The sequence below is a fragment of the Ruditapes philippinarum genome, unplaced genomic scaffold (assembly GCF_026571515.1).
Source record: "Ruditapes philippinarum isolate M1 unplaced genomic scaffold, ASM2657151v2 ctg6023_1_1_1_1, whole genome shotgun sequence".
NCBI classification, from domain to species: Eukaryota; Metazoa; Mollusca; class Bivalvia; order Venerida; family Veneridae; genus Ruditapes; species Ruditapes philippinarum.
In genome coordinates, this window is record NW_026856045.1 from 143712 (window position 1) to 157693 (window position 13982).

General features: G+C 34.2%; 1 protein-coding gene across 1 annotated transcript; it reads right to left on the reverse strand.

Annotated features, from left to right (window-relative positions):
* Positions 1–1274: 1274 nt before the first annotated feature.
* On the reverse strand, positions 1275–13850 carry LOC132745235 (uncharacterized; the record flags this gene model as incomplete). The annotated part of the gene is made up of 7 exons (XM_060734091.1): positions 1275–2767; positions 5063–5117; positions 6376–6522; positions 7933–8055; positions 11804–11901; positions 13356–13526; positions 13658–13850. Coding segments are annotated over 7 exons (2280 nt in total), but the record flags the coding sequence as incomplete, so codon positions are not given.
* Between the last annotated feature and the right edge of the window lie 132 nt (positions 13851–13982).

The window sequence follows — 13982 nt, forward strand, 5'->3', positions numbered from 1 at the left end:
GGAAGTCTGAACTGCCGGGCCTGGCATGCCCATTTTTGCAAATTTTACTGTATTACCTGCAAAAACAATTAGTTTTAAGTGTCATTATGCTCATCTGGTGAATGTACAGGCTAAAGTCAGAAACACGTTTTGCCATAATTGTTTTTAATTGTGTATTCACAAAAATGATCGTTAATCCATGTGACTCATAAAACTTTTTATGAATATCCTTCAGAATGTACCTGTGATGCTTCAATTGATAAAATGAGTGGGGCAGTCTTTTTATATTTTATGCAGTTGTTATATTTTATCCTAACCTATCATTATCAATTATTAGTCAATGTCCATTTCATTAGTCAATATTTAAATTTAGTCAATTTTTAAATATGTAGCTAACATGACAAACAAACAATGACCATTATGTCACTTTTTGAAAATCCAATTTATCTACATTGTTGTGACAGTATATCTTATTAAGCGGCGAAAGAGAATATTAAGTCCAATATACATACTTAGGTGACTTCCTGCTTTACTGTAAGAGGAAGACTGCAGGTGCCATTCCGTGCATTATTTTCAGGCACAAATGGGCATATGAGTTAGAACCACCGACATTTCGTAAGTAAGCTGGATAGCTTTCTCTTATGCAAGAAATCCGAAGTCTCTGTCAGGATTAAAACACATAGCTGTGAGGGGCAAGTAGGTTGAAGTCAATGAGTTCAACTACTCGGCCATAGACGCCTGTGTAAAATACTAAATGTATTTCAAATTCTATAATCCTGATGAAGACTCATAAAAAGTTCAAAACAGTGAACCATCAACCTTAAACCGTATCCAGTTGTAGATTCTTCTTTCTTGTTTACTATCTAGAAACTAATTGCATGTGTAAAAAGTTTTTTCATTTACCCAAAATATACAACATAAAGTATTCATTTTTTGAAATGGGAATTTAAATGGAAATTACCTTAATATTTGTCTTACCTGAGACATTGCGTGGTAATGTTCTGCCCAATGGACGGATTTTAAAAATTTGAAGCATTACTTTTCTCAACAGCAGGGCTTTCGACCTCTGGTAACATTGCAATTTTTCCATTTTCAGTAGTGGGGAATTTGCATTCCAGGCCGAGGTTTAAAATTGAACAGGACAAAACATCCTGTTAGCAGGGGTATTTCTTACTGTCTTTTTAATTACACTGGCATGTCATCATCAAGACCCATTTCTTTCCTGTAGGCTAGATGAAAATTCCAGATGATTGAGGTTCAATGTCTGCACCGTCATCATTTACAAATTACAAACATCAGGTTACTGAATTTGTGGAAGCTGACTTAGAGTCCACAGATGACACTGTATCTTTATTAGAAGGTTTAGAATTAAGAGAGCCATCTTTTGGTTTATCAGAACTCTCTATGGCAATGGATGATACCAATCTTTCTTGCGCCATAAAATTATCTGCAGGATGGTTGAATGACCTATCTAATGACCTAGTTTTGTCCTGTGAATTGAAAACAGAAACACCTACTCCATAGTTTTGTCCAGTTGGAATACTTTGCTTGGATATGTCATTTCTATTGTCAAAACCATATCCAGAATTTTGTTCAGATACTGACACTGGAGTTGATTTATGGTCAAACTGAAAGTTAGGCATACTGTTTGAAGATTGAGTAACACTTTGATTAGGTTCTTCCTTCAAATTTAATACAGTTGTAGGAGTTTTGTCAGTAGATAATGTCAAACTAGAATCAATAGCAGAGTTGGTACTTGAAGCAGATGATGCTGTCGTAATAAAACCAGAATCATGTCTTGTCAAGCCATTACTTTCTTTTGATTCAGAGTTAACTGAAAATGAGGTCTCATTCTGTCCAACAGACAGTATGGATGACATACATTTAAAAGAAGTTATGTCACAGTTTGATCTGCTGGTACCAGTGTTTTCTTGAGTTAAAGTCATTGAAATCAATGGCTGATCAGGGAACTGGAATCCAGAAGGGCTGGTACTAGGTTTTTGTTTAAATATTGGCAATGACTGAGATTGTTTTGTTGTGGATTGGAATCCTGAGCTGTTGGTATCAGGCTTTGCTTTACCAGTTGACAATGATTGATATTGTTGAGCTGGTAACTGGAATCCAGAAGGGCTGGTACCAGGTTCTGGTTTAACAATTGGCCTGGGTTGAGACTGCTGTGCTGGGGATTGAATTCCTGTCCATCTGCTGGTACCCAGATCTGGTTTAAACGCTGATACTTGCTTAGAGGGTTGAGCTGGGCACTGGAATCCTGAACTACTGGTACCTGGGTCTTGTTTCAGCATTGACAATGATTTACTTAGCGTGGCTGAGAACTGGAATCCAGAGCTGCTGGTACCAGATTCTGATTTATCAGTTGCCATTGGTTGAATTTGTTGAATTCCTGAACAGCTGATATCAGATTCTTGTTTAACTGTTTCCATTGGTAGAAATTTTTCAGCTGTTAACTTATCTCCTGTCAATCTACTGGTTAATTGATCTGGATGAAATAATGACTCTGGTTTAGATTGTTCAGTTAGGTTTGTACCTATTCCTAGCTCTGGTTTAAAAGTTGAAAATTGTTCAGATGAATTAGCTAGGCAATGTAATTCGGCAGATGCTAAACTAGTGTCTGATTCAGTTGCTGTCAAAGAAATTGACGGTTGAGTTGAATTTCTAGAATTTCCAGATCTAACATTTTGTGCTGCTGTAGACAATGGTAACGATGATTGAGCTGGGAACAGGATTTCTATAGGCGCACTATTTTTGTTTCCAGTTTCTGTAGACATGTCTGAAATGAAAAGGATTTTACATTGTCATTGTAATAGTATCATGTCAAACTAAAGCTGTCATAGAAGCCAACATTTTCCCCAACTACCTCTACCTCTATGACCCAGGATTCATCATATTTTGTTAGGTGAACATCTCAGTCAAAAAAAGTCCTTCAATAAGTATAATATAACTTGAAGTGTGGACATAAAATTGTCTGATATTATTTGACTTTCATGTGTGACCTTGAGTAGGCACTAAGGCCCCCACGATTACACGTTTAAACGGATTCGTTTCAATTTCCAATTATAAACGTTTATGATATTGTTTACCGTTTAATCGAAATGACTGTATTGTCTTAAAAAATTTCTTAATCATTGCCTGTAATCATGGTTTCTAGTGGTTTTTCCAAAGTAAACAACTGGAAAATTGGTGTTTACAACCCACCACACAGCATTATGGGGTTAAAATGCAAAAAATGTGTGCTGACTCAATTGTGATGAGCCCTGCACATTCTTTATTTGTACATGTATTAACAAGAGCTGTCGTAGGACAGCAACGCTCGACTATTCTTAGTGCTTGATAGTAAAAAAAATGCTTGATATAGTTACCTCCTCCTGCCACTTTAACGTAAATTCTAAGTCCAAAAAGGGGCATAATTCTGTCAAAATGCTTGATAGAGTTACCTCCTCTTGTCTACAGGTTGGGGTCATGATGGTGAACAAGTGTGCAAAGTTTCAAAGCCATATGTCAATGGACTTTGAAAATATTTGAACTATTACAAAAACTTTAACGTAAATTCTAAGTCCAAAAAGGGGCATAATTCTGTCAAAATGCTTGATAGAGTTACCTCCTCCTGTCTACAGGTTGGGGTCATGATGGTGAACAAGTGTGCAAAGTTTCAAAGCCATATGTCAATGGACTTTGAAAATATTTTAACTATTACAAAAACTTTAACGTAAATTCTAAGTCCAAAAAGGGGCATAATTCTGTCAAAATGCTTGATAGAGTTACCTCCTCCTGTCTACAGGTTGGGGTCATGATGGTGAACAAGTGTGCAAAGTTTCAAAGCCATATGTCAATGGACTTTGAAAATATTTTAACTATTACAAAAACTTTAACGTAAATTCTAAGTCCAAAAAGGGGCATAATTCTGTCAAAATGCTTGATAGAGTTACCTCCTCCTGTCTACAGGTTGGGGTCATGATGGTGAACAAGTGTGCAAAGTTTCAAAGCCATATGTCAATGGACTTTGAAAATATTTGAACTATTACAAAAACTTTAACATAAGTGGTTACGCCGACGCCACCGCGGATGCCAACGCTTGGGGTACTACAATAGCTCTACTTATTCTTATCGAATAGTCGAGCTAAATTAGAAAGAAAGACATCATTTGGCGACTCAAATACATGGTGTGTATAGTACAAAGATGTACCACCATCTAAACGTTTTCGTTTCGGTTCTTAGCAATCGTGTAAACGTTTACAAAAAATTGTAAACGTGGGAGCATTAGTAGGCACATTGGTGGCATGGGTTCTGTGTTAACTTTTAGTTTTTACACAAGTGACATTTAACCTTCAAGAGTGACAAGGACCTTGAGCTGGCACAAAAGCAGCATGGAATCTGCACATTACCTTGCTAAAGTGAACATTTGAGCAAAGTTTGAAGAAGATCCTGCAGAGTATAGAATTTATAGTGCAGAAACGAAATTGTCTGAGATTGACCTAGAACGAGTATTGCACATTAACTTGAGAAGGTGAACATTTGAGTCAAGTTTGAAGGAACTCCTTCAAAGAGTATAGAATTTATAGAGCAGAAACAAAATCTGACATTGACCTACAAGGTTGACCTAAAATCAAGACAAGGGAATCAGGAGGTCATAATATGAGCAAAGCTTGAAGCAAATCCTTTAAAAGATATAGAATTTATAGAGCAGACATGATCTTGTCTGATATTTGGCCTTCAGGACTTTTGTTACTATGACTTCCTCACAATTTATAAAATCTCTACAATATGACTTTGAATAAGTGACTTAGTGTTCATATGACTTCAATGCAACTTTTAATTTATCTAAATAAGAATAAGGATGAAAATAAAAATATTCTTATAAGTAGATATTATTGAAGTACATTTGTAAAGATTGTTTGTTTGGTTAATCATAATTTTTGTTTGGTCCTATCTTGGTTGCGGGTCAACCTAACTGGGTTTCTTGTATAACTAACCAGTAATTACGCATTTTTTTTAAAGTGACCAACTACTAATACTTCAAGCTTTGTAAAGTTAATTTTGGCTAAATCATTTACTAAAATTTTACTACCTGTACTTGACTGCATTGATTGACAGGGCAGTACTGGCTTGAACTGACTGGTGTCCTATAAAAAAATGTACAATATTCATTAGTTTACTAGAAATATAACATATAATTTTTAAAAAGTATACATATTTCTATAAAATGTATTTTGTTTTCTCCAGAAGATGAAATTCATTTACTTGAAGATAACTTAAATCATAGTAAGACTTTTATATATTAACTAAACATGCAAATCCTGGAAATAAACATTTTACCTAACATATGCCATATAACATGTACAATCAAATATGTTGTGTAATGTGTCATATTTATATTATGCTATGTTATGTGATGTGAAAATGTCAAATGATAAGCCATGCAAAAGGCTGTGTAATATTTACTGTTTAAGTGGTTAAGTTAGCGACACTGAAATATTGGCGAATTTGCAAATTGACAAAAATCGCTAAAATTTCCTCTAGCATAAATATCAACCAACCTGTCACAAAATTCTACCTTTGCATAATTCACTAATATTTCCTTAAACAAAATGTCTGAAATTTTAAATTTGCAGTAACTTTTCGACATGCTGAAATATCCAATTATACAGTAATATTGAATGCTGTGTGATATGTCAATTGATGTACGTGTATACATACCATATAATAATCTGTGTTATATGCCCTATAATAAAATATGTTGTGTAATATGTATTATAACATGCCATGTAGTAGAGTGTGTAATGTGACATTTAATATCCAATGCATTAAGTTGTGTAGCGTGAATTAAAACAATATTATACTATACTATACTGTTATAAAAATATACATGTAATATATTATATATGCAATACAGAATATCATCAGTTATAAAAAAAGGTCAAAATGCCTGACCAAAGCAGTAAGGCTATATCACCTGTCAAATGTCTAAAAATTTATAAAACTGCATGCATGACTCCTTTCCTTTGAGAAAAAGAAATAAAATAATTTTTAAGTCTGCAGGAGTCATGTTTTAGTATATTATAAATGTTGGGTTTGTTCACTGAAAAGTTGACATTCAAACATGCAGTATTATAAGAAATGTTATACTGCAAAATCATAATTTTTCGCAGGACAAAAATTTTCGTGGTCTTAATGGATAAATCAATTTACGAGTTTAAAATCCATGGAAGTTTTATTTTGACTGCTGTAGGATTATTTTGCATTACATAATTTTAAATCCTTTCACACATACAGACAAACCACAAATTTAAGAACCCAGAAAAATGTCCTTAAATGTGACAAAACCACAAAATTTCGTGGCCACAAAATTAAGTGAATTCACAGTAACTATACAAGGCTTACATCTAAGCTAGTAGATGGTAGTACATCAGCTGATTCTGTCCTTGTATCATCTGAAGCAGCCTCTTTATTTTTCATATGTGACAAAGGCGGAACGAAGTATTTTAACTTTGGAGCTTTGGGACCAAATTGAAGATCTGGGATGATCGCCTACAAAACATGTTAAATGAGAGAAAAGTGTGCTACAGGATTCTATGAATATATTTTACAAGTTTGTATTAGAATTATATTATAAGAGCATAATTATTGTAAATACCAAAAGTAAACCAACTATTGTTAGGGCATTCAAACTTGAAAGGAAATATATGAACATCTTCAATACAACAAAAATGATCCTCATTTTATAAAAATTAAATGATGTTTTTCAGATAAGGATTCAAATATTCAATTTAAATGTCAATTAAAATATTTGCTACCTTGATTTAAATCAAGTGAATAAGGATTGAATATTTTGAAACAATATATACAAAAATATGAGACCATTGCAGAATTACTAAAAAGCAATGGAAGCAAAGACAGTTCAGGTAAGTGGCCAATGTGTAATTTTTGTACCTATAACTGGAAGCTTTAAAATTGAGAAATGAAAATTAAGCACTTCTTGGACACAAGAAGGCCTTTTAAATTCTTAAAAGTTTTAATTATTTCTGAAAGTTTGTAACAGTCAAACGTGTATTAAGCGACCGCGCAAGGGAAACACCCAAAATGGTCGCTAAATGAAACGGTCTCTTAAGACAGTCAGCATGATATAAAAGTCAAAATTTATAAATAAATTTCTTATGCGGTGGGAATGTTTTTCAACTTCGTTTTTATATACATGTTGAATAATAAGCACGCTCCGATAATCTAAATGGATGCAAATGTAAAACATAACTTCCTGATATTTATTGACAAAACAGTTTTGATCCAAAATGTTACGTACATGTTTGACATTTTTCCAGAATTTTTTAACTTCTCCGTTGTTTTTTTCTTTGATTCAAACACGAAAACCCTATATGTGAAGATGTTTTCTGTTGTGCATTTTTTCATTTGAAATATACAAACTACATCTAATTGTTACGATTAATTTAATTGCTGATCAAGTTCAAGGTCAATTCAATGCAGTCTAAATGTCAACAAGCGAAGCGTATACACCATCTCAGTAGGGGCGGAGCGTTGCATTGTTTATCCGATATTATTGGATAATACATGTCACGCATATACTTAACTTCATTTTCGGTTTGGGAAATAGACTTTTTCACACATTTATTTGTTGTGTTTTGATTGTTGACACTTGTGACATTACGAGGTGGCGTTCTCTAAAAACACAATTACTTGGCAGGTAAAAGTGGTCGTTTAATGAAAAGATTTATCTCAATTAGGTGACTAATTAGCGGTCGCTGGTCGCGTTGAGCAAAAGTCGCTTAATACATTAAAGTTATAGAGAGAAAATGATCGGGGGGAATTTAAAGTGGTCGTTTAAGACAAAGGTCGCTTAATACACGTGGTCGCATGGGCAAGTTAGACTGTATTTTGTATTATTTTCTATTATACAAGTTTTAATCTTATATGATAAATGCTTACAAAAAGTGGTTTGTGATCTCTGTTTAGGGCATGTAGAATTCTTCTTGATTCTAGATCTGTCAACACCTCTCTGGCTCTTGCCTGACTTGGTCTTTCTTGTATGTGCAACTTCTCCACAATATCCTGTACATAATTACATAATATATATATCGTAACTTTTCCTCTACAATAATACAATAGATTGTTTACAGTAACCTTTAAACACTTCAATAATTTTTATCATATGCCTTTGATAATAAATTAATCATTTTCCATTGAAGGTATATTAAAATCTGATTCCATATTCACATTTGTAACCATAGCACATTCACACAAAATTCGCTATTTATCTTAACCCATTACGTCATATACACGCCTTTTTTAAGCCTTTTTCACCCCCCCCCTTTTGTTGTCTCAAATGGTGAAAAAATGCCTTATTTAGGCCCCCAACACTTGTTTTTGTTTGAGAAATGTTGTTAAACAAGAGGGCCATGATGGCCCTGAGGTCGCTCACCTGTATATAAGCCCCCCCCCCCCCCCCCCCCCCGGGGCCAATTTTTACCCAAGGGCTTTTATTTGTTTATTTGAACAGACTTGGTAGACACCCATAAGAAGATGTTTCATGCTAAACATCTAAGTTCTAGCTCATTGAGTGTTTAAAAGAAGACTTTTTAAGTTTTTACTATACACATATAGTTAAAAACAATGACACCCCTGGGGCAGGGCCAGTTTTCACCCCCGGACTTTTATTTGAACAAACTTTGTAGATATTTACTTAAAGATGTTTCATGCTTAATATCTAAACTCTAGCTATTTGGGTTTTTTCAAAGAAGATTTTTAAGTTTTTGCTATACATATATAAGGAAAATCAATGACCCCCGGGGCAGGCCAGTTTTGACCCCAGGGCTTTTATTTGAACATACTTGGTAGACACCCATTAAAAGATGTTTCATGCTTAATATCTAAGCTCTAGCTCTTACGGTTCTTTAAAAGAAGATTTTTTAAGTTTTTACTATATGCAAATAGGGAAAATCAATGACCCCCCGGGGCGGGGCCAATTTTGACCCAGGGCTTTTATTTGAACAAACTTGGTAGACACTCACTAGAGATGTTTCATGCTAAATATCTTAGCTCTAGCTCTTTGGGTTCTGTAAAAGAAGATTTTTTAAGTTTTTACTATATGCATATAGGGAAAATCTATGACCCCCTGGGCAGGGCCAAATTTTGACCCAGGGCTTTTATTTGAACAAACTTGGTAGACATTCACTAGAAGATGTTTCATGCCAAATATCTAAGCTCTAGCTGTTACAGTTCTTTAAAAGAAGATTTTTTAAGTTTTTACTATATGCATATAGGGAAAATCAATGACCCCCGGGGCGGGGCCAATTTTGACCCCAGGGCTTTTATTTGAACAAACTTAGTAGACACTCACTAGAAGATGTTTCAGGCCAAATATCTTAGCTCTAGCTCTTTGGGTTCTTTAAAAGAAGATTTTTTAAGTTTTTACTATATGCATATAGGGAAAATCTATGACCCCCTGGGGCGGGGCCAATTTTGACCCCAGGGCTTTTATTTGAACAAACTTGGTAGACACTCATCAGAAGATGCTTCATGCCAAATATCTAAGCTCTAGCTCTTAGGGTTGTTTAAAAGAAGATATTTAAAGATTTTTCTTTCGGTTGCCATGGCAACAAGAGTTCTGCATGGAATTAAATTCTTTGAACAATTTTTAAAGGTGACCACCAAAGGAACATTCCTGTGAAGTTTGGATGAAATTGGCTCAGTGGTTTATGAAGAGATGTCATTTAAAGCAAAAGTTTACTGACGGACGGACGGACGCCAGACGGACGCCGGACGAAAAGCGATCACAAAAGCTCACCCTGTCACAAAGTGACAGGTGAGCTAAAAAAGTGACCACTTTTTCGGGGCGGCTCCCCAACCAAAAGACACATCAGGGGGTTGCCAGAAGGGGGATGTGCCAAGAAAATTTTGGACTTGTGAGAGGCTATAAATGACCCCAGATTGTTCATAAGGTAACGTGTAATCAACGCTGAAAAGCATTTGACTCTATCTCAATCCATTGAGAAGTTGCAGCACTTTGAAATCAATTATGATGGAAAAAATCAACGCAAAATAGTGATTTTTGGCAATTTTGAGATGTCCCCTCGTTGCCATGGTAACAGAATATTTAAGCCTGAGCATGTTGTTGCAAGGGCGATGGTCCAGTCAACATTTGTGCTAAGTTTGATTAGTGTTGAAGCAGTTTTTATAGTATTATAGCAATTTGAACTTGTAACGGGAGACTTTTCAATGAAAACAGCCATTTTTTACAAAATGCTCATGAAGTAATGGGTTAAAGGGACTCAACAAAGATTTTTTTTTTACATGAGGGAATTATTTTTCAAGATCCATTTGATGTATGTCTAGACCAGTGTGAAAATTTTCAATCCTTTGATTACTCTGCTTTTTCAAAAATATTATTATTATTATATTATTATTGCTCTAATTTTGAAAAATGTTTCAAAACTGAAAAATGTTGCAATGCTTTTTGACTCAAACTGGGATAAGAATTTGAAGCACAAAAGTATGATTTTTTTTATATACAGTTAAACTTTGTTCGCTCGAACTCGAACCGCTCGAATACCTTCCTTCGCTCGAACTCATTGCCCAGTCCCAGCAAAATTCCTATATAATATATATTGTTCTACCTCGGACCGCTCGAACTCTCGAACCTGATCTCTGGTCCCTTCAGCAGAAATATAGTGAAAATCACACCTTTTCGGTCGAACACAAAAAGACAAGACGGTATGTCCTAAATAAATGACAGTCGGCGACACATGTTTTAACACCTCGTGATCGTGACAAAGGTAATTAAGGTTAATTGATACAAAATAAGAGGTGTTCACAGTAACCGATTTATTTATTATGATAATATTGTTGATTAGCCGTTTATGGTAACGATAAAAAGAAAATAACTTGTGAAATATGCATACCAATAAAGAATGACGTTTACCCGGACGGCTTCAATTACAACCGTGGTTCATGTAAAGTGAATCGTAACATTGTTATCTATTTATAAAATGACACTTGTATGTGTGTTATTTTAGTGAAAGACTACAAATAGATGCTGCTGTAAATGTTTTTAATAAATATTTCATTAATTTATTTTTTTAAATTAAATTCATCCCATTTATAATCATATAAATATATTTTGAACATTGTTCAACAAGTTTGGTGTGATTGCCAAAATCGAACTCAACCAATTACAATATGCATGAATATAGATTAACACAGCTTATCGTTAATACTTAAATAAACACTGGGATAATAATTCTGAATATGAAATATTCGATGAAAAGATGTACTTACAATCAATTATATTGACGCAATTATCATTCGACCGATGTAAGCTAGGAAAACCTTTTGGCATATGATCAACGTAATAATAGTTCAACCTCGGTTGGCTCGAACTACCGATCTCTCGAACAAATTTGCACAGGCCCTCCGAGTTCGAGCGAACAAAGTTCGACTGTATTTCCGAGTATTTTAGTTATTCATTTTATATGTCTTTCTGTTTTATTAATGCCCAAGTTGATCTTACTAAGAAATTCAAATTTTATGGGTTTTTTTCAGACTTTCAGATTTCAGTGGAGTTCCTTAGACACATTATGCCTTAAAAATAAATAGTTATTTCTTTCTTTAGAAAAAGCAAACATGTGCTTAATATTGTTGTTGTAATAGATATAGAAAATGTGAGATGTTTATACCTAGTGCTGATAGTGTAACAGTTTGTAACAGATAAAGGTAGCAAAATGTTACCAAAGCTGTCATTTGACTTTCATACAAATACTTATAAATCATTATAACTGTACTAATTTCATAAATATCTTACCTCTTGCAAGGAAAATAACTCTTGTGAAACATTGCTGGTGTACATATCAGTGAGGTTATTTCTAGTCATTTCCTTCATCGCTGCTCTATCACGCTTGACTTCATACACCAAAATATAAAAGAAATGTACAAGTTATGTTACAGATAAACCTCTGAATAAAGGTCATCCATGGGAGAGACTGAACATAGCCCTTATTGACAGGATAGCTTTATATAGAGTTACAATGTACAATGTTCTTTTTGATCAATTAGGGGCTGTTGAACAATGGCCAATCTATATTCACAGGTGGTCCTTAACGCATGTTTAACTGTAATTTAAAGTGCTATAAAGTATCAAATACATTTGTTATTTCTCTCCTATATATTTTGTTAGAAGTCATTATTATGTATATGATGTAAATGCAACTACAGGTAGCCTACTAAACGAGCTGTGGCAAAACTAGAACAGCCATAAAATCTATAAAAACTTTACACAGACTTTTAGGTTATCCTGACATTTTTGTACCTGAATTTCTGAGCTTATATGAAACTATAAAGGCCCAACCGCTTAACGCAATTCAGGTAGAGCATTGGATTAGAAATCCAGTATGACAACTGACCTCGAACAGGGAGACAAATGATCACTTGTTTTTCACCGCTGATTCAGAAATCATGTGGGATTAGTAGTCAACCACTTGTTATTACAGGTTAGTTATCTAGGAAAGGTAAATGATTATGATCTATGATCAATTATCTGTTTAATTCAGTGTGAAAGCCAGAAACAAACAATCTATAAAAGGAGTTCAAAGTCCAAATTCATTATACAAAGAAAGGACCATATATTTTTTAATGTTACCCTGGTGATTTGGTAAAGTAAGTGGACTTTTTTGCTATAAATTTGGAACTATCCTTTGTTAAGTTAAAGGATAGTTGTATAAAAATGATTCAATTATGCTTTCACCAACACAGGAAGTGTTGGATGAACAGATTCTATATTGATTATAAGTGTGTCAATTTTGCAACATGTATTGAAATAAAATGGAGGCCTATAAAAAAGTCCCACCTCCCTATTTTCTTTTTAACCCATAAGATGCTAATTTCTTAAATGTACATTTCCATCTTCAATTTTTTTAAACTGTTGATTATTGCTTTTGGAAATATCAACATAAAAAGTCAGTGTTACATGTAGTTTACCAACAGTAAACAGCCCGGTAAAACTATAGGAACGTTCAGGCTGGCCTAGGTCTAAAATAGGTGATAAATGCTAATCACATGACTTTGGTTCCAGCAAGATACTGTTCAACAGTCTGTATAAGGGGAGTGGTGGCCTCACGGTAAAGGTGTTTGCCTCTCAACCCAGGGATCATGGAGTCAAGCCTGTAATCCGGTCATGACCATGTTTCTTCATATGACATCAGTACTGGTTCCAGGAAGCGGATTCAAAAGTGATTAATATAAGTTGCAAGACCTTGTTTCATAATTGAGGTTAAATAAATATGTTTAAACCAGTCTGTATATGATATTAAAATTAAACCACAAGTCTGTATATGATATTAAAATTAAAACAGACTTACATTTCTGCCTTCCTGTTGTTTTCTGCCTCTTCCAATAACATATATTTTCTTTATCAATTTCAATCTTTCTTTTTAACTCACTAGACATTTTACCACACATCTGATGTTGCCTAGTAACACACACTCTGCTACTGGCCTCTGGATTAAAATCGCAGGTCCTATATTGTTGTTCTGAAAATGTAAGAATCAGTGAAAAAAAAAAGATATTTGTCTATTTGTTGATCATAATTTCTGCAAGCCTCTAGAGGTACTTCTTCAACAGAGTTAAATCCTAATTGTTGTGACTATGATAACAAACCTACCTGTACAGGAGTGATTTGCCTTGACCTCCTCATGATGCAGCAGTGACCTCAAATGACCTTGACTCTGACCTTTATCGTCACTTATTGTATTAATATCATTCAGGTGACTCTGACTTTTCATCTTGAATAAGTAATATTTCACTTTTCTTCTCAGCTGGTCTTCTGTTTGATTAACTACAGCTTGCATTCCACTCTGAAATGATATTTTTTTTAAATTATGTAAGAAATTGTTCCATGTAATATGAGTGAAATGATAGACATAATGGACTCTGAATAATTTACAAAGAAGAAGCTGCAAGTTGGAGGTGAATCAAATTGAAATTGT